The following is a 19573-nucleotide window of genomic DNA, read 5'->3' on the forward strand; positions in this document are numbered from 1 at the left end:
AATTATATGATATATATTCTCCAGCTTGAGGGGGAGTGTTAGAACATTTATATATATATATATATATTGGGCCATGTTGTAATTATGTATAGTTGGTAGGGCCAGTATGTAATTAGCTCATTCTTGTACTTGTATGTAGGCTTCTTTTGTTCTAGGGTTCAATATATGAAACACAGCTTCCATCTCTCTCTCTCTTTCAATCTTCACAATAAGCTTTCACAGGGTCTACTTTAAAGGCCATGGATGGTTTAACAGTCCAGGAAGAAAAACCCTTCAAAAGATCATGAGCCAAGATAACATTGCTATGCATTCTCCTACCCCTTATAAAAGCAACATGTTCATACCCTACAACTCTAGAAAGGACAGAAAACAACCTATTTGCAAGGATCTTGGAGATAAATTTATAGGTTGAATTACATAAAGCAATGGACCTGTAATCCCCCACTTGTAAGCAATGATTCTTCTTTGGGATTAGTGAAATAAATGTACTGTTAACTCCAAGGGGTAAAGAACAACTAGAGAAGAAGTACTGGACATCATTTACCACCTCCTGACCAACAATATGCCAGAATTTTTGAAAGAATCGATTTGGAAATCCATCAGGACCTACATTCATCACCTCCCCCTTAATTTCATCCACTGTAACAGCCATAGGCAACATATGACTTTCTTCAACTCCAACCACACACCTAAGATTAAAATCATTTGGAGAAGAAGTTGGGACAACAGTGTACATATTAGAAAAGAACTCACCTGTCCACTTCCTAATCGTCTTCTGATCTCTAGATCTTTCACCATCAGCATTCTGTAAAAGAGAGAGAGAGTCGACAGCCCTCCTCTGCTGCAACTTCTGATGGAAGAACTGCTTGGAGCATCTGTCATTGTCCTTCAACCATAGAATTCTGGACTTTTGAGCCAGCATCACCTCCTCCATCCCCAAGGCAGACTCCAGATGCTGCTTAGCCAAGTGCTCACTGCTGATGAGATCTTCATCCATAGGGTTAGTCAGTAAACTGAGCTGAATTCCACTTAATTTATCTCTACACTTCATTACCGCTTCAGAAGCAGATGGTCTGGACTTATTCCATGTCTTCATTCCACCCTTGACCAGCTTTAATTTCTGTGTGAGTTGGTGAAAAGGGAGCCTTGAACTTCAGTTAACCAAGAATTTGCTACAATACCAGATACCTCCTCCATCATACACCACATCTTGAAAAATTTAATTGGCTTGGGACCATCAGAACAATCCACAGATGAAGAGATGACAAGGCCATAGTGATCAGAAATAGATGAAGCAGACAGAAGCATTTTGTAATTAGGGAAAGCTGCAAACCAATCAGAATTCACAAACCCTCTATCAAGTCTAGCCCATATCCTTTTCTGAGAAAATTGATTGTTAGTCCAAGTCCATACTCCATTGACAATTGACAGCTTCATCAAATTGCAATCAGAAAGAAGATCATTGAACTCATTTAGGATGCCATGTGGAACTGGTTTACCACCCAATTTATCCCCATGCGATCTAGTAACATTCCAATCACCATCCGCCAGCCATGCTCACTCACTAGAAGAAAAACCAAGTAACTGCTGCCATAAATATCTTCTATCTCGAGGAGTATTGGCTGCATAAATTGCTGTCATGAAGAAAACTTCACCTGACTTAAGGATTGTAATTCTTAACAGCATAGCTTGGGACATTGCAGAGATAACAGACACCTGAAAGATGGATGGATTCCAACCCACCCATATTCTCCCATTGTTACTTGAATTGTAATTTGCCTCCCAACTCCACTGCTATTTTAATATGAGATGAAATTCTTTGAAAGTTACAGGACAGAACTCTAGTCTCCACCAAACAAACGAAGGAGAGTTTAAAAGATTTGATCCAGAAAGCCACCTCCTCCTACATTTTAGGCCTATTTAGTCCTCTCATGTCCCATGATCCTATCATAAATTGGGGGCAGGAGTTGGTGGAACACCGCCAGTCTTACCCCTAGTAGCCCTATCTATACCAGGCATAGCATTCTTCTTCCTACCCTCTTCTTTCCTACCAAAGTTGCTATGGGCTGTTCTTCATCCTCAGCTTCAAGAGTGGATTCAGAAATATCATCCTTTCCTCTTACGTGCCTGGGGTCAATTTTCTCAGGCATTTCAACAAGCACAGCAAATGCATTTGGAGAGACAACCACAGGTTGAACATACCCTTGTTCTTTGATATACTTTTGGATTGGTTAAGGGTGATAAAACCATCTGAAGTCACATTCTCACATACAATAGCAACATTAGGGCTCTGAGGCACATCAATAGATACTTCATCCCGATGTTCCATGTTGGATGGATCTGCAGACATAGCTGGGATTGCTTCCATAGAAGCTTCATTCAAAGTAACAAGCTGTCCCTTCGATTTCACCACCCATTGTTCAGTAGTCTTTGGCTTTGAACTTTGTTTTTGAACTGCCTTAGGACAGTTCCTCTCGAAATGATCTATATGCTTGCAAATAGTGCAAATTTGAGCCTTCCACTCATATTCAATCCTTACTGAGCATTCACAACCATGAATCCGAGTTGTCACCATTTTTGGAAACTCCCCAAGCACTTCAATTTCAGCCATAGCCCTAACAAATAATCCTCTTTCCCTGTTAGCTTTTACATCATCCATGTAAAGAGGAGTAGTGAACTTTCAGACGACTTTTGAGATCGCTCTAGAACTAGGGGCATGAATTGGGAGATCATGTAGTTTGATCCAAAGAGGAATGGATTTGAGAGTGTCACGAACCAACTGATGCGCTTGTGCCATCACTTCACAATAACAGGTCGACCCTCAAAGGTGTGAAACCTAGAGAGGACCTACATCACAGCTTCCTCGCTTGGAACCGTACTTGGAAAAATCCGTCTTTCAATGATACAAGAACCGCTTCTGAATTCCATCTCTTTTGCACATACGATTTAAAAAACGGAAAATAGGGTTTATTACCCAACGCATAACATACAACTGAGAACTAGTATTCAACTTCTTCAATGTCTTCATCAAAAATCCCCACCACCTCCACCTTTCGGCAATCACTATGAAATTGCAGACTTGTGAATCAATTTTGAGAACTCTCCACAAGCAATGAGCTCCGTGTAGGCTGTTGAGGAGGAGAAGAGAGTGAAGGGGTGACCTCCCTCGGCATTGGGGAGGAGGAAGGATCCCCCTCCATGGTGAATAATACCTTCTTCAACCCCCAAAATCTAGCGAAACCCTAATTTCCAAGGAAACCCTAGAGTCGCCTTCACGCTTAAGTTTCTTTTATTTAAATATGGTTATGGCACTTGGCAAATACAGAATTATACATTACTAGAATGGGATTAATCTTTAGAAAATTCAATGTAAAGCTTGAAGTTTCTTGTATGATTCGATATGCAAATTTTGAAAATTTCATAAGGATTCTATGTTGAAGATGATTTTAAATTATTACCAGAGGCAAATCCAGATAGTTTCCATTATAATGAAGCAGTTTTGATAAATAAATAAAAAAAGCACTGCAACTTCAGAAATGACCCTGACATTTTTTTCAGTTTCCATGATGATCACATAAAACTTTAGCTGCCTTCATATATATGACTTTGTGACTTCATCAGGAGTTCATCCCACAGATCTAAATTTTTATTTGAACTTCCATAATGCTATTTTAACAGAAAATGTTGGCTAGAAAAGCCCAATCAAACCTTTATGTACCACCTGATGATTGTTAAACTTTAGACACTTGTCAAAGGTCTTTGATTCTGTAAAAAGCATGATCGTACAAAGACCAGTGAGCTGGAAGAAAACTAAATGCAGTCAATGACTGAAATGGACTTTTGCTCTGTAGTCTTCGGTGTTTGTAAAATATGATCGGATTGCAGATACTTGAAGTTGCATTGAAGCCTCATTTGACTCCTGTATCAAGCAAAAAATCATTGCACAAGCAATTGTTCACGAGGAAGATTAACTTCTATATTCTTTGCCACCACTATGAAGATCAAATCGGCACTACAAGTTAATATCATCATGACAATACTGTTTCCTATGGGATCGCCTTAGTCTAAGTGACACCTAAGTATCGCATCACCAAGCATCCTCGTTTTATAATTTCAAGCATTTCTGTCAAACGGTTTGCAATATGCATTTGAGATAGTTTCCAGATGTTGACCTTAAACGCAATGTAGACTCTAACCTGTCAGTGAAACCTTCTTAGTTGGAAGAGGTTGATGCAGTCAAGCAGCTCCTTTAAGCTTCGAACTTTGACACAAGAATTAGGTCTAGAAAAGCCAGAAAGAAAGAAAAATCTGACTGCCAGTTATTCCATTTGCTCTGGTATATAAAGGGAAAGGTTGGATTATCTACCGTTTTATGGACACCTCTATTAGCTTGTTGATATTACTGGAAAAGGATTGTGCAAAATCTCTGCCCCCAAAAGAGTAGATGAAAAAATTGGGTAAAAAGTACTCAGTACTTTTCAGCTTAAAATTTGGGTGCACCTCTACCGCCCATCCCATTTGTCCAATTTCATAACGACATAATTCTCTCTCTCGTGTGCGTGCACGCACACACACACATGTTTTATTTATTTTTATTTTTTTTTGGGCGTTGATTGATTATTTTCTATACTCCCACACATAGCTTTTATGAAACTTTTTTATTATTAGTATTAATTGCTAATCTGTGTGTGTGTGTGTGTGTGCATGATTGTTGTTGTGGACGCTACTTTTTTCTTTGATGCAATCTTTCATTATCTCATTTTCTTACCACATTCATCACTTCCAGACTTTTAACTAATTGAGAAATTTTGATCTGCTTTGGTGAAGCAGGGCGCTGATAAAATTAATAGCACAATTTCTTTATCAGTTCCCAGCAGCATTTTCACGGTCAAAGTTTTCCTCTAGTAGGTAGCCACATTTTTGCCAAGAGTTACACCTTAGATATTTTGGGTTAGTCCCTTGAAGATGGAAGATCATGTGCTTTGTGCTTTGGATGTGATCTATAAAGGGATTATGAGAGTTTGGAGCTCACTGCTCATCTACCAGCCAGTTGTATCATTACAAGCTCCTGTCAAGTAAAATTAAATGAACTAAAGTACAGTGATAACTCATTTGAAGCCTGGGTTTGTTGAGCTGTTTACATTCTCTCACTGTTTATGGTTTATACTAAAGCTCCAATCGCAATGAAACACGATCAGCCAGGATGGACACGGTGATGGATAGCTTTCAAACTGTAAGTTGTGGGTCTCTCCTGAATGATGTTCTTGGATTCCTTCCAATTGAAGGTGGAGGCTCCTGCACAAAGGTTAGCTGGCATATCTTGTTAATCTGTGAACGTTGCCCTTGATCTATGAATGGTCATTTCTACTCTTTTTTTAGGGTGATTGAGATGGCTGATTCACAAGCATGTGCGTGACTTTTCGAGCTTGCTTTGACAAGTAATTTAGTAGCAGAGGTGTCTACCCTCCCCATCCCTTCCTAGTTAGGGAGGCCAAGGGGCTAGGAAAAAGAAAGGTTTCAAATCCAAGGCTGTGGCCCGTGGGATGTTCTAACCTTCATTTTAGACAACTCAATCTGGCTGGTTAGAGTTAGACTTGGATTTTGAATTTTTACATTTGGAATTTATATAGTGTGTGAACCTGATTCTTGCGGATTGTTCAATCTGATAGTTTTGATACAGGCATATTCAAATTTTTACCTTGTGTATGACTGTATCATACATGACCCATTCACCCTTTTTGGTTTCTTTTGATGAGTATTCATTATATATATTTTTTTGTTTTTTTTGTGTAATTGAGAGTTTTTTTTGATCTTGAAACCTCATACTATAATAGACAGTTACGTAATTGAGGATATTTGATCCTTAGACTGGATTTATACATGACCCATCAATGACTTGAGAAACAAGCCAATTACAATGATAAATCTCAGATTTCCTTCTTTTTTTTTTTATTTTATTTCTCCATGGGTGATTTACAAATGAATGAATGAGCCATGTGGGGAGAAAAAAAAAAAATGTGTACACCATTAAGAAAGTTGTTCTCAAGTATAATTCTATTGGACATGCAATTGCAAAGTCTGAGCGAGCACATTTTTAGTTTTCAATTATCTACAGTACACATACCTTATATATATACATCTTCACGTAAAGGGTTGTTTTATACGACCCTGTTGCACATAAATTTATTACTCAGATGTGAGCAAGACTAAATTATTGCAAGATCATTTCTGTATTCCTGAATTAGACCACTGCTATCTGCCATTTGAAGCTTCTCATTCAACTTGGTCTTGTATTGATCATCTCTATCGTCTAGGTTACGCATCATTTCAACCTAAGGAAACAAAAATAAACATCGTCAATATTAAAAGTAAAAAAAAACATTGTATGAGGTTATTAAAAATGACTTAAAAAAGTTAAAACACTGCAAGCAAAATGGCATGTAATAGAAAAGATTAGAGAGAATTAATACGGCCGACCTTATTCATACATGATTAAGGCAAGGATGGTGATAGCATCCGACCTTTTTAATAAACCAATGATATTCAACTTAGAAAACTTCATATGGATGTAAAATGAGAACTAACTAATCTCACTTCACCTTCTTTTTTTTTTTTTTTGGGTAAATTAATCTCACTTCACATTTGGCAAAAGGAAAAAGTAAAAAACAGAAGTCTAAATAATTTAAACGTTCCTTAAACATCCACCACCACCACAAGCTGACTCCAATATCCTTGTGTAACTGAAAACAATGAAAGGTAAGGAGCTCAAAATTTGAGATGACAATCAACAAGTACTCCCAGACCAACTTTAGTCCAAGTAATATAGAAATTTTATCTCAAATATTGTAGAGATTTGCTTGAGATAAAAGGAAAGGAAAATATGACAATCCAGGTTTTTTGAATTACCTTCAATTTAAAAATAAAAAATAAAAAAATTATCTTTTAATTTTTTATATAGCTGAGGCATATGATCAACGACAAGGTCAGCCATATTTGTAGTTGATTAAAGCAATAAGATCCATGAGTGAGCTATTGACAATGCAAAAAACACCTAGTGGTCAGATGTGATTTCTGAAAGTTCCAATGAAGCAGAATCTCAGTTCACTAACAGTAAATCAGGCATGCTCAGCTTAATTATATCAGAAAGTCATATACCACTCAACGCGTCCATCATGCCAATTGGGGAAGCTCGGGTATTATTACTACAGGTTCCCGCAACACAAATGCAATACTACTGAAACTGGAAAGTATAATGTGACAAGGAACCAGGATATCTCGTTTTGTATTTGGTGTTTGGGTTCACAATAATAAAAGTTCCCATTACCTGCTTTTGGAACAAATCAAATTCATCTGAGCTCAGAGAACCATCACTATTTGAATCAAGGAGCTGCATCATTTCCCGGGCATCTTCCCCTTCAGCACCAAGCTCTTCCATAATTTCCATAAGTTCCTCAATGCTAATCTTACCATCTCCATTCTTGTCAAGAAGGTAGAATACTCGGTCTCTATTATCAATATGGATACCTTTGTGATTTGTGGTTGGAAGATCTTTAAGACGCAATGCTGCAAGTTCAGCTGCAGCCATCATAATGGCCTTGAGCCGCTTTGCCTAAGCATCAACAAATAACAAAAAAGTCTTAATCCAGTTTAGCTTCCACAGAATGTAATGTAAAATTATAAGCTTCATTCTACTTGACGGATGTGAAAATCTATAGTCATAAACTGCTCATGAATAGTGCTGCAAATGAAATGAACCATATTGACCAGGGTAGCAGATTGTTGGGTTTCAGCCTGGTCTTAGGAACTAACCCACTGCAAGAATCTCCAAGCTCAGCTCCCCCGGAATTGGACAAGCTCAAGCTTGGCTTTACTCAGCTTAGTTTCGATTAGACAAATAAAGGGAATAAAATAATACAGACTAAAAATATATTGAAAACTGAAGCAAGACTTGATTCGATGGGATAACAAATAAGAAACATGAGTAAACGTGCTAGAGACTCTGGTTAAGGTTTTTCGTTTACCTTCCCTGTCTTCAAAACAATTCTTGGAATACAGAGAAATCATTTAGAGTAAATCTACAGGTTTTATTGTGGGGTTGGGGGGTTGCATCAAAGAAGAAATGAAAGTAGGTCAAATGGCTTAAGAGCAGGTACATCTAGAATGAGAATGAGATTTAGAATAGATAGATTAGGGCCATTAGATCTCCACTGCTCCTATGTTTCAAAAGAATTAGACATGGAAAAGTTATAGCCTAACAAGAGGATAATATGTTTTTGCCAGCTGGCCCGTTAAGGAATGATGAATAGCTTTGTAAGCCTGAACAAGTCAAGCCCCAGCATGTCAAGGCCACTTAGGGTTCTAAAATGAGCCACTTTTCAGGTTCGTGCTTGGCTTGTTTACTTAGCGAAAGAGTCATGAAGGAGCATGTTACTGAGCCAATCCTTATATGTTCATAGATAAATCTGTTCATTACCACCCTATCATCTCTCAACCCTCAACCCCAATATACTGAAACTTCAAAGCTGAATGACAGATTAAATTCACAATGCACAGAGAAACAATACATCCTCAAATTTTGTGATTCTAACATGATATGCAAAAGAGAGATTGAATAGTTGGACATTGTATATGTCCAGGCTTTCTCACGCAATTAACACAAATAACTGATTTTAGTGCTTGTAACCGACGAATGGTTGATCTTTAATTAGAATTTTTTGGCCAAAAATGAAAATTTGTATGCAATTTCAATCAAATTACACAGTACTTACCTCTTCTGGATCAGTAAGACCACCCTTGTACAATGAATGGGATGCTATTCCACCATCCGCCAACGTATCCATCTCTGTAGTCCTTATTTGTATTTCCATTTGCGGTCTAGTTCTGCCATTGTCACTGACATCAACAGCCATGTGCAAACTCTGATAACCATTTGCTTTGGGATGGGCAATATAATCTTTTGACCTGTTGCGCATTTCTTTCCACAAAGAGCGGACAATTTCACATGCCCTGTAGCACGCTCTCTCTCCCACTTCTAATTCATTAATCCCAGAAGCAGGCTTCAATATGACTCGCAATCCTAAGATATCATTTACCTCCTCAGGCTTGCGTCCATGTTTTAACAGTTTCTTCATGGTGCTATAACGACTTTTATAGCGACCTTTGACCGAGATGTTATCAACCATATCCCCTAACAAGGGATCAGATTTCAATGATTGAAGCAACTGTTCCTTGTATACATCTGTCAAAGGCTTATTTTCTGTTTCATGGCTTCGTAACCATGTATCAACATAAAGGTATGAATAAGGAAACAAGTAACGGAACGAAAGATCCTCCAGCTCCAAGGATATGAAATTGGTTCCAAAAGCATGAGCCAGTGGAGCATGTATCTTCATAACCTCAAGAGAAAGCATTTGCTGTTTATACCTAGGCAGGAAATCTAGATGTCTCATCATATCGAGCTTAAGAACAAGATCCAAAATCACAGCTCTGACATCATAATACGTCAGGTAATACTTCCTTAAAGCAGCAGCGCTCTCATCATCCAATACTTCCACTTTTAAAGGAATGCCCTTCAGACGTAAGCTTTCATGCAATAAATGAGCAGTACCAGTGCCTATCTGATTTCTCACTTCATGCATGGATATGGCACCTGCCTCCAGAACTTCTCTCAGTATACCAGCTGAAATAACTTCAGCATCCATCTGCAGTCAAATTTAATATACAGACTTAAATAGCTACAAAAATTAAAGATGGCTTAGAACTTTCTCTCACAATGGAGTGCTTCTACTTTGACCTAAAAAGAAAAAAGAAATGGAAGTTAAGAAGCCGAGTATTAAGATCATATCTCCTAAGGCTTTTATAAAACAAGAGTGTACATTAAAAGATCAACTGAACTTTGGGAGGACCTGTACTGAAAAAAATGCATGAGTTCCCCCATAAAGCAAGAAAAATAATTAATAGGCAGCAAGTGAGATATCATAAAATAATAAGTAACGAGATGTCAAGTAGCATCATGCCATTTATGTAAATTTCTGAAACAGTATAGGACTAAGGAACACATTGGTTAGTTGTTTCCCTTCCTTTTTTCCCTTCTTTTTGGATGCATTCTGCTTCATTCCCTCTTAGTTTTCTTTATAGATTATTCCTTACTAGGGGTGCAACTGGGGTGGTTTGACATGACATATTGAGAGGTCAACTAGACCCTAACCTGAGGTATAGACTTCTCAACCCAAACCACCCGACCTCCAATCCAGCGATCCAACCCCAACCATATTTTCCTAAGCTCTAGTGGGCTCAGATTGGTCGGGCTAGTCTTAGGTTGATCAGGTTATGTTCGGGTTAGAGACTGGTTAAGGCTGGGTTGGGCTCGGGTTACCCACACAAACCACTTTATTATTACAATAATATAGGCCACTTCAGGTCGGGCTCATGTTGAGTCACCGAGTAGCACCCCTATTTCACAATCCTTAATAGTTTTGCTTTTACTGGGACTAGAATCCCATAAGCTAGAATATCCCTTTTTGAGGAGATTTTGTAACCCTTTAAAGGATTATGCTTGCTCAATTGATTTGTAAACATCCATCGTACAAAAAGGCACTTTACTCGAAGAAAAAATCTCAATTCGAGCAAAAGGAAGCCCATGGAATTAAATGCATTTAAGATGTGAGGCACTGGCACTCATTAGAATTTTTACTATGTTTCACAATAGCAATTGTCATGCTAATAAACATGTTCAAGGGGCTTCAAAATTATATTCTCAATGTGATTTTCTGATTTTTTATTTATTATTTAATAAAAAGGTTTCACGGTTGATCCTTTCCAAAAATTTGACATTTTGAAATCTTTTCCTATTCCACACCTAAATAGAGGGAAAATCAAAATTTTGATTAAAAAATAATGAGATTATCGAAGCCGAGCTGCTGCATAGAAGATGAGGTTCAAACCGTTCAATTCATCATTGCTGCTCGAACACCAATGCTCCTACATGCTAGTTATAGAGACTATAATTACAGCTAAAGTTGAACGACAAACCATAGTCAGTACCTGCTATTGGGAAATTTTATGTTGAAATTAATTAGTAATTGCTTCCTTCAAATGTACTTCAAAGTTGATCCTTGTATTAATTAACCCACTAATCAATCACCTTAATTAACATCATGTTTAACCAGAATTTTTGAAGTACCAAGGTTTACTGATTCTGAGATGGAGTGGTCCGTCTTAAACTACTTTATAAGATTTGATTCAGCTAAGCACAAGAAGGGCATTTGTAGAATAGCATTCTCTATTTCAAATCACATACAAGAAATTACAAATTCAAACTACCACAGATTATATATATATATATATATATATATATATATCTAATATAAGAAAGTACAGATCCAAACTACTACAGATTATCTATATACATATATAATCAAAGAAAAACATGGAAGAAAAACTTGGAAGGGAAAGGAAGCAATTACATACAGATCATCTACTACACGAAGAGTAGTGAAGTGATTGAAGTCTGTTTTTACCTGAAGATCAGCGAGCATTACAGCTATGGACAATGCTCTGGAGAGAGGAGGACGACCGTCAGGAGCGAGAGGCAGGGTTTGCAAGATGGGGATAGAGAGCTTGAGAGACTTGAAGAGGATGTCAGAAGAGCTCGTCGACAACACGATCGTCTTCATCCTCTCCGTCAGCTCGTTAAACGCTCCCACCAGCTCTACCACCATCTTTCCTCCCGGCTGTTCCGGTGCCACAACCACCGAAGACGGCGGTCCCACAGCGCATATTCTAAGCCCGGCGAAGGCGATAAGGCGGCTCCGAATCCGCATGTCCGGAAAGAAAATGGAATTTTGACGGCGGCTAATAGAAACCCTAGTTGTTGGAATTGAATGGAGGTTGAAGTCGTGAGCATAGAGCTCCATTTTTGTTTACTCACCGGCCAAGTCCGTCGTCGACGACACTATCGAAGTGTGAGTAATACTACCCACTTCTAACACAAGTGACGTATTTTGTGGTTGAAGATAGGCCACGTAGGATTTTAAACCTTACTCAAAATTTGATCAAAATAATACTCCTAAACTCCTTTAAGAGGAGTGACGAAACAAAAATAATAAAAAAATTTCTAGGCGGGCATACATGTACACCTAGATCGAATTTTGATCCGAATTCAATTCGATTAGGCGGATATGGATTGAACGAAAAATTCAATTATCAGTTTATGATCCAAATTCGATTACTTACCAATTGAACAAATCGAATATGAATTTTGTCGATCTGATCCGATAATAATCCGATCATAATTATCTCGAAGTCCACTTCTTATATATATTATAAGAGTCAGCTCAAACTCATCTCCAAGTCCAAAAATCAAAATTTTTTTACTGGGGACTGCTTCTGTTGTATTAAATGTGTATAAAATATTAAAGTATTATATAATAAATACGGTATATATTATAATAATACTGTATATACTGTATATTGGTCGGAATTGTCTAGTTTGCCCTTAAATATTGTTTGCAATTGTCCATTTAGCCCTTACATCATTTTTAACGAAAGAAGGGAAGAAGAAGGTTTTAATGAAAGAAGAAGAAGAAGAAGGGAAGGTCTGAGGCTTTAGGGTTTTGGAGGTTTGTCTGAAACGAAGAACAAGGGAAAACGAAGAAGAAGGGAACAAGGGAAGACGAAGAAGAAGGTGTGAGGCTTTAGGGTTTTGGAGGTTAATCTGAAACGAAGAACAAGGGAACAAGGGAGGTCTGAAACGAAGAACAAGGGAACAAGGGAAGACGAAGAAGAATGGAAGGTCTATGCTGCTTCGTCGAAGGGTTGGGTGTGAGGGTTTTCGTAGTTGGTCTGAAATTAAGGTCGTCTGAATTCAATTGTTGTGGCTTTGTTGAGTTCATTAAATTTGTTTATAGGCTTAAATCGAATTTAGGTTTTGAAATGGGTAGGTTGAAGACTCTAGCTCGTAAGAAAGGGAAAATAAAAATTATACCTGTTCCAGAGAAGAAAAGTATCCATAATCCTTCTCCTATTCTGAAATTTAGTCGTGAGGTTGGTGAGAGTTCTAGAATGGCCTCTGAGAGTGATTCTGATTATGTGCCACCTGCAGAGGAGGTTAGTGAAGATGAATATGAAGATGAAGGTGAAAAAGAATTTGAGGTGGAGGCAAACACTACTACATCCTCGAAGAGCAAAGAAAGTATGTCGCGTCGTCCTGGTGAAGTGTTCCTTTTGTTCAAGTATGTATGTATTAATGTTAATTTTGTAATTGAAATTTAGTTTAAAGTTTAGTTCCATTTTTATTATCATTGGAATGCAATATATTATGTTAGACAGTTAGTTTTTCATAATTCCCAACTTCAAATAATTATATGCATTGGTCATTGTGTAGGAACAACTTGGGAAGTTATATTAATTTCACACGCGAGAACATAAAGGAAAACCTGTGATGTATATTGATAATTTCTAATTTTTTAAAAATATAATCAAAAATAAAGGAGCAGAGTTGGGTTATGTTAGCAGGACAGTTAGTATATGTATAATTATCAGCTTTAAATAATTATATGAATTGGTCATTACAATTGGTGATCAATTTAGACTTCTTAAGTAATGGAAAAGTAGGAACAAATTAGGAAGTTATATGAAATTTTTGGTTTTCCGTAAATGGAAAATATATGAATTTGAGAGTGGAGACATAAAAAGTAACTTGTGATGTATATGTATTTAAATCTTTATACTTGGTTTATTTATGGTTGATCAGAGCGGCATTTATAAGGAAATACCGAGAAGAGCATAGCTTGACGGAAAAAATCAAGATGTCTTTAAAAAGACAAATAGAGACTGAAACTAGGCATGCATGGAAAAATGATGAGCACTGAAGAGAAGGCCTCATATTATGAGGAAAAAAGTAGACTTGAAATGGAGTTCCAAAGGTCCGGATATAAGTCTGCGAATAAAACAAGGAAAAAGGTAATGTGTTAAATCGAATTGTTTGTATTTAGTGCATATAACATACACTTGAAAATTGAATGATAATGTTATTAGTTTTTTAATGGTATAGAGGAAGGCAGAATACAAGATTAAGGCTCGTTTCCATAGAAGCTCCATTTCGAAATTCATAGAAATTGTTGCGAAACTGAACTCTAAGAAGATGAAGGATATGGAGGATATCGGTTTTGGATTTTTATTGGACCTCAAGTGTTCCCATTTGTCGACTCTGTGACGGCCCTGGTTTTTAGGCCAGCGCATCATGTGATGAACCAACGTAGATTCAATAACGAATCCAGAATGCGGAAGCAAGAAACAAGACAACGGTCTCCCAAGGCATGACACACCTCTAGGACACTTTGATAACCTTCCATGAGATCGTGGAACTCAATGAGAACTGACGCGAAAGCAAAAGATCGAAAAAATAATAATTAAGCCCCTAGGGGCAAAAGGGTCATTTTACATGAAAATGACGTCCCTAGAATGTATATTATTCCCGAAATACATCCGTGACTTCCCATGAAGTCACGGAACTCAAAAGAAAATAGCAGAAGCGGAAAGTAAGAAAAACTGGACAAAAATAACCCCAAGGGCAAAATAGTCATTTATGAAACTATGGATTCTGGTGCCATCGAGCACACCACTGGAAAGACAATGAAAAACTAATCAAGATGGACTCAAGAATCGCATGATTCGGAGTCCGGACGAAGGAGAAACGGCATGACGAAGAAAAACGAGCACTTAAGGCAAAAAGGGTAAACTGGTAATTTTTCAGAATGATCCGGGTGCAACTGAGTATACCGTTGGAAAGACAGCGAAAAATTAGTCAAGTTCAAAAAAAGTTTACTCAATTTGGAGTCCGGACGAAGGAGAAACGAGGGTTTGAATTTGAGACGTCGCGACAACCCGATGAAGGCCATGGCAGCCCCATGCACGCCCGGCGCCCATACGCGCACCCATTGGCGCCCCATGCGGCGCCAAAGGGAATGGCTAGTGGCATCCCTTAGCTGCTGCAATATATTTTTTTTTTATCTGTTTAGAACTGAGGATTGAAATGGAAGCCGAAACGAATTTTTCTGGAAAAATACGAAGAAGAAACCCCCCCTAAAATCGAGTTTTCTACCTGACTTTGCGGAAGGAAACGAAAAAAACTCACTAAAAAATTTCCAAAATGCCCTTACATCAGAAGAGGTCAAGAGGGCAAAAAAAAACTGCTACAGTAACTGTCCACAACTGAGAGCAAAAATAGGCTATCAAACGAATTTTTCTGAAAAAATACGAAGAAGAAACCCTTCTCGAAATCAAATTTTCTACCCGACTAAGCAAGAGAAAAATGAAAAAAAACACACTGTAAAATGGCTAAAATGCCCTTAGAATCTAAATCAAGATGCTTACATAGAATCATTCCTAAGTCGTATTAACATGAATCAAGATATCTATGAAATTGAACAAGGTTGGAATAATCAAAAGAACGCGACAAGTTTATAAATTAACATGAATCACATTATCAATGTAATTGAACAAGGTTTGGAATAATCTATACAATACGACAAGAATGATACTTGGATACAAGGATCACATTATCAATGCAGTTAACATGATTGGAACATTCTAATTAACACGACAAGAAGAAATCAAGGATAGGACATAATATCTATGCAATTAACAAGATTAGAGCATTCCACATAACACGACAAATTTTAAATCTTCAAGGAATAGTAACTTGAAATTTAAAGAATGAAATCAACCAATGTGGATACTCAGATATCGCCAAGATTAAAACCGTACTCTTGGGATCACTTTAGGGCTACTAACCCATGGGTACCTTCCCCTAATGCACACTATAGTATAGGGAGCTCTCTATCTCCCGTACTAAAACCAAGTCTTAGCCATGTCAATTCTTGATTGACATCCCAAGTTCCAAAATCAACAAGTTGTGCACATCAAGATAGTATCAAGATACAAGTAATGCATTAACCACATTTCATGCACAACCAAGATTTTGGAAACACACAAGTCATGCCCTAAATTCTCAACTATTATGGCATGTGAAATGTCAAGAGATTATGGTATGCATCTACATAGACTACAAACTAGGATTTAAAACATAAGGAATCCATTAATGTAAATATACCACAAGTATAAGATTAATGATTTAATTATTTACTAAGTAATACATGGATAATTAAACTATTTCAAGACAATTGTGCTAGTTCATTAAACACATTAATGGAGTCAAGTTACAATAAGTCTAGATACATGATAAAAAGTTAAAAGCCCCATGAAATATGAGTTACAACCATGTGAATTAAGTTCCATATAAAGAAAATAATTAAACATAAGTTTCAAAACTTATCCGATTATTCTCAAATTGATACATGTGAAGGAACTTGTCAAGGAAATTATGAATACCAAGTTAGAACTTAATCAAACTCATGGAACCATTGAATATGTTTTAATTAATTCTTTTAATTAAAATCTCTAGATTTCAAAACTCATCCAAATGCTCTCAAATTAAAGTATGTTATATAACATGCCAAGACTTAATTTAATAGCCTAATACATGTGATTTCCATGTAAGCTACAACCATGATAATTAAACATTCATACAAGAAAAATAATAAATGAAAGGTTTTAAAACCTAATCAAATATTCCCGATTTAATATATGTGAAAGTGTATGGCATGCACATCAATAATATCAAGTCGGAAATCCAATGGAGTGAATAGTGCACTTGGAATAAATTAATTAATCAAATTAATTAATTATCTCTAGATTTTAAAACATCTTCGAATGCTCTCAAATTCACATATGTTGAAGAGTATAATAGGGCCTAATATAATATGACATTACATATTGATTTCAAACTAGATAAGGTCACATGAATTAAATTTTCATTCAAGAAAATATTAAATAAAAGCTTCAATACTTGTCCAAATGCTCTCAATTTAATATATGTCAATGATCATATTAAGGTGTAATATAATAGCATGCCACAAGTTTAAACTAAGGGCCTATTTGATTTTCCAATTCAGCGCTGAAAGCAGAACACGGTAAGTGATTTTTAAAAATAAGTGCGTTTGATTAAATTTTAGAACACCGCTTAACATGGTAAGTACCGTTTAAAAGAGGCCAAAATTTTAAGCGTTGGAAAGGTTGCTAATAGCTTATCGTAGAACATGGTAAGTGGTTGGGTTTAAAAAATAAATTTCTAATGACTACTCTACCCTTATATTGTAACGACCCAGATTTCTCAACCCAGTGCATTAGTGATAAACCGGAAGTTGACCCGATAACGGACCCAAAATGCTGAAGCGAAAGAAGCCAAATGACCTCAAGATATGTACGTCATCCCTAAGGCCCCAAAATGACTCTCCATGAAGCCACGGAACTCAAATGAGCCAAGCAAATGAAGCAAGAATGCCTAACTCGAAAAGAGATGAACTAAGGGCAAAATGGTCATTTCTCACTGAAAAGGGTGCCACCGTGCACACCATTGGAAGGACAACAAAAAATGAACAAAATTAGACTCAAGAATCGTCTGATTCTGAGTCCGGGCAGAAAAGATATGAAATTTCAACACCCGATGCGAAAGTTATGAAGCAATGACTTAACATTTTCCAATATTTTCATAATAAACTTTGAAAACAAAAGTGCATAGAAAACGAGATACATGTCATTGGCCTCCGGCCTCATCTCCTACATGTTAAATACATTAAAAAGAGTGCACTTACGTACACTTTACATATATGAATCAACGAATACAAGTTTAAACAAATAGGGTTACAAAGAGGTATCTTATGCTAATACTTGCATAAAATAGAAACTTAGAAACTGTAAGCCATCCAAGGAGCAATGGAATCTTCAAATCCTGAGTCCTGTACCTGAAATATACCCCAGTATCGTAGGGGTGAGTAACATAAAGCTACTCGTAGGAGATGAGCATGCATCGACCTAGCATTTTACAATTTTATCACCTTATGGTGAAACATGTTAAAGGGGCTCATGCCACCTAACGTCTATGTCAAGATGAGATCCAGGGAGTATCCTAAGCTACCTAGATCATTTCTATCATAATCACATTATTCATGCAATTCAAACAACATGGAAACATGTTATATAAGGCAACAAGATATAGATTCTCAAAGTTTTCAACTTGAAATCCAAAATACGAAAACAACAAGTGTGGGTCATGCCACCTAATGTCTATGTTCAAAATAAATCTATAAGGTCATTCTTAAACTACATTTGAACATCAAAACACAAATTATGATATCGATGCAATTTAACCAACAATGGAACTTCCAATACAACGCATAAAGCATGCTTTCATAAAGCTACATCTTAAGCTCAAAATAGGAAATCAAATAAGGAACAACAAGTTACGATATCATATAGTTATCAACTTGAAATGACATACGAAATCAAACAAAGTGGATACTCGGACGTCACACCGGATCAGACCGACAACATAGTTACTTTAGGGTTACTAGCCCATGGGTAACCTCCCTATGTGCGCACTAGACTATATAGAGGGACAATCCCCCGTACTAGAACCAAGTCCTAGCCGTAGCCAAATAACGACATCCCCAAGTTTCTAAAATCAACAAATTGTGCAACAACGTATATATATCAACATGTATATACAAGATATCAACTATTTATCAAGCACAATCCAAATTTTGGAAACTTATACAATACATTCTCAAAATTCACAACTACTATGGCATGTAAGATGTCAAATACAAAGTGTGCAATTCCTTACACATAGCAACAATATATTCAATAAGGAAAAACATATTCTCATGAATATAAAAGTAACAACTATGTTATCCAATGCTCAAAAGTAATCAAGTGAACATACATCAAATCCAAATCCATGATTTAAATATAGAAATAACTTCCAAAATGCAATTAAATACATAAAGTAATAAAGTAGAATTTAATTAAACATAAATAGTTAAATTCTCTAAATTCCAAGTTAATCTAAATAACTTCAATTTAATATATATTGAAAGACATGTCATGGTCATCATATATATAACATCAAATGACAAGTTAAGTGAGTAAAACACTTAAAACAAAATTAATCAAGCTAAGTAATTAATTTCCTCTAGATTTTTAAATAATTCCAAATGCCCTCAATTTAATCTATTTTAGAGAACATACCAAGGCCTATTTAAATACCACATTACAAGTTGATTTAATGCTTGATACAACCATGTGAATTAAACTTTCACTAAAGATAAATATTAAATAAAAGTTGTAATTCTTAATCAAATGATTCAAATTTAATATATGTTAACCAACATATCTAAGCATAATTTCCTAACATGTTACAATTCAAATCAAAGTTATACATCATCATAAATTTTAAATCTTATACAAAGAAATAAAAATTACTAGTTTTCTAGATTTGATACAAGGCATACATATATGTTGTATAATCATGGCAAACATATAATACAACACATAAATAATCCTAAAACATTCCGTACCTCAATTGGAATGAAAATCCCAATTACCACCGAAATGAAATCGCCCCAAATTTTCGGTCCGCAAAACAAATTTTTTAGCTTGCTACCTTCAACTT

At 36.4% G+C, this 19573-nt stretch overlaps 2 protein-coding genes across 6 annotated transcripts in view; one reads left to right on the forward strand and one right to left on the reverse strand.

Annotated features, from left to right (window-relative positions):
• Positions 1-5793, forward strand: part of LOC132280203 (calmodulin-interacting protein 111-like) — a 41797-nt gene extending 36004 nt beyond the window's left edge. For 3 of the 5 annotated variants that reach the window (XM_059782399.1, XM_059782443.1, XM_059782439.1), the window contains one exon: positions 4831-5793. Coding sequence is in view for 2 of the 5 variants with exons in the window: in XM_059782439.1 (XP_059638422.1) it covers positions 4831-4912 (82 nt within the window). In the remaining 3 variants the exon portion in view is untranslated. Of the gene's footprint in view, positions 1-4827 lie in introns of all 5 variants that reach the window. The other 2 variants (XR_009471546.1, XM_059782434.1) reach the window with 2 other exon arrangements.
• Positions 5794-6000: 207 nt separating this feature from the next.
• Positions 6001-11982, reverse strand: LOC132280673 (probable GTP diphosphokinase CRSH, chloroplastic). Its single transcript, XM_059782452.1, has 4 exons — positions 11520-11982; positions 8769-9701; positions 7325-7609; positions 6001-6332 (listed from the first exon to the last, which is right to left on the reverse strand). The coding sequence occupies exons 1-4, from the start codon at positions 11913-11915 to the stop codon at positions 6207-6209; spliced, it is 1740 nt and encodes a 579-aa protein (XP_059638435.1). The 5' UTR covers positions 11916-11982; the 3' UTR covers positions 6001-6206.
• Positions 11983-19573: the final 7591 nt, after the last annotated feature.

The sequence above is a fragment of the Cornus florida genome, unplaced genomic scaffold (assembly GCF_030987335.1).
Source record: "Cornus florida cultivar Cherokee Brave unplaced genomic scaffold, ASM3098733v1 CherokeeBrave_3.0.0_Hap2_Chr01, whole genome shotgun sequence".
Taxonomy (NCBI): Eukaryota; Viridiplantae; Streptophyta; class Magnoliopsida; order Cornales; family Cornaceae; genus Cornus; species Cornus florida.

Coding starts and splice junctions, on each gene's coding strand:
- LOC132280673 (XM_059782452.1), bottom strand. CDS start 11,915: ATGGAGCTCTATGCTCACGACTTCAACCTCCATTCAATTCCAACAACT. Junction 7,610..8,768: donor GTCTTACTGATCCAGAAGAG/GTAAGTACTGTG, acceptor GTTGATGCTTAG/GCAAAGCGGCTCAAGGCCAT. Junction 6,333..7,324: donor TTGATTTGTTCCAAAAGCAG/GTAATGGGAACT, acceptor TTGTTTCCTTAG/GTTGAAATGATGCGTAACCT.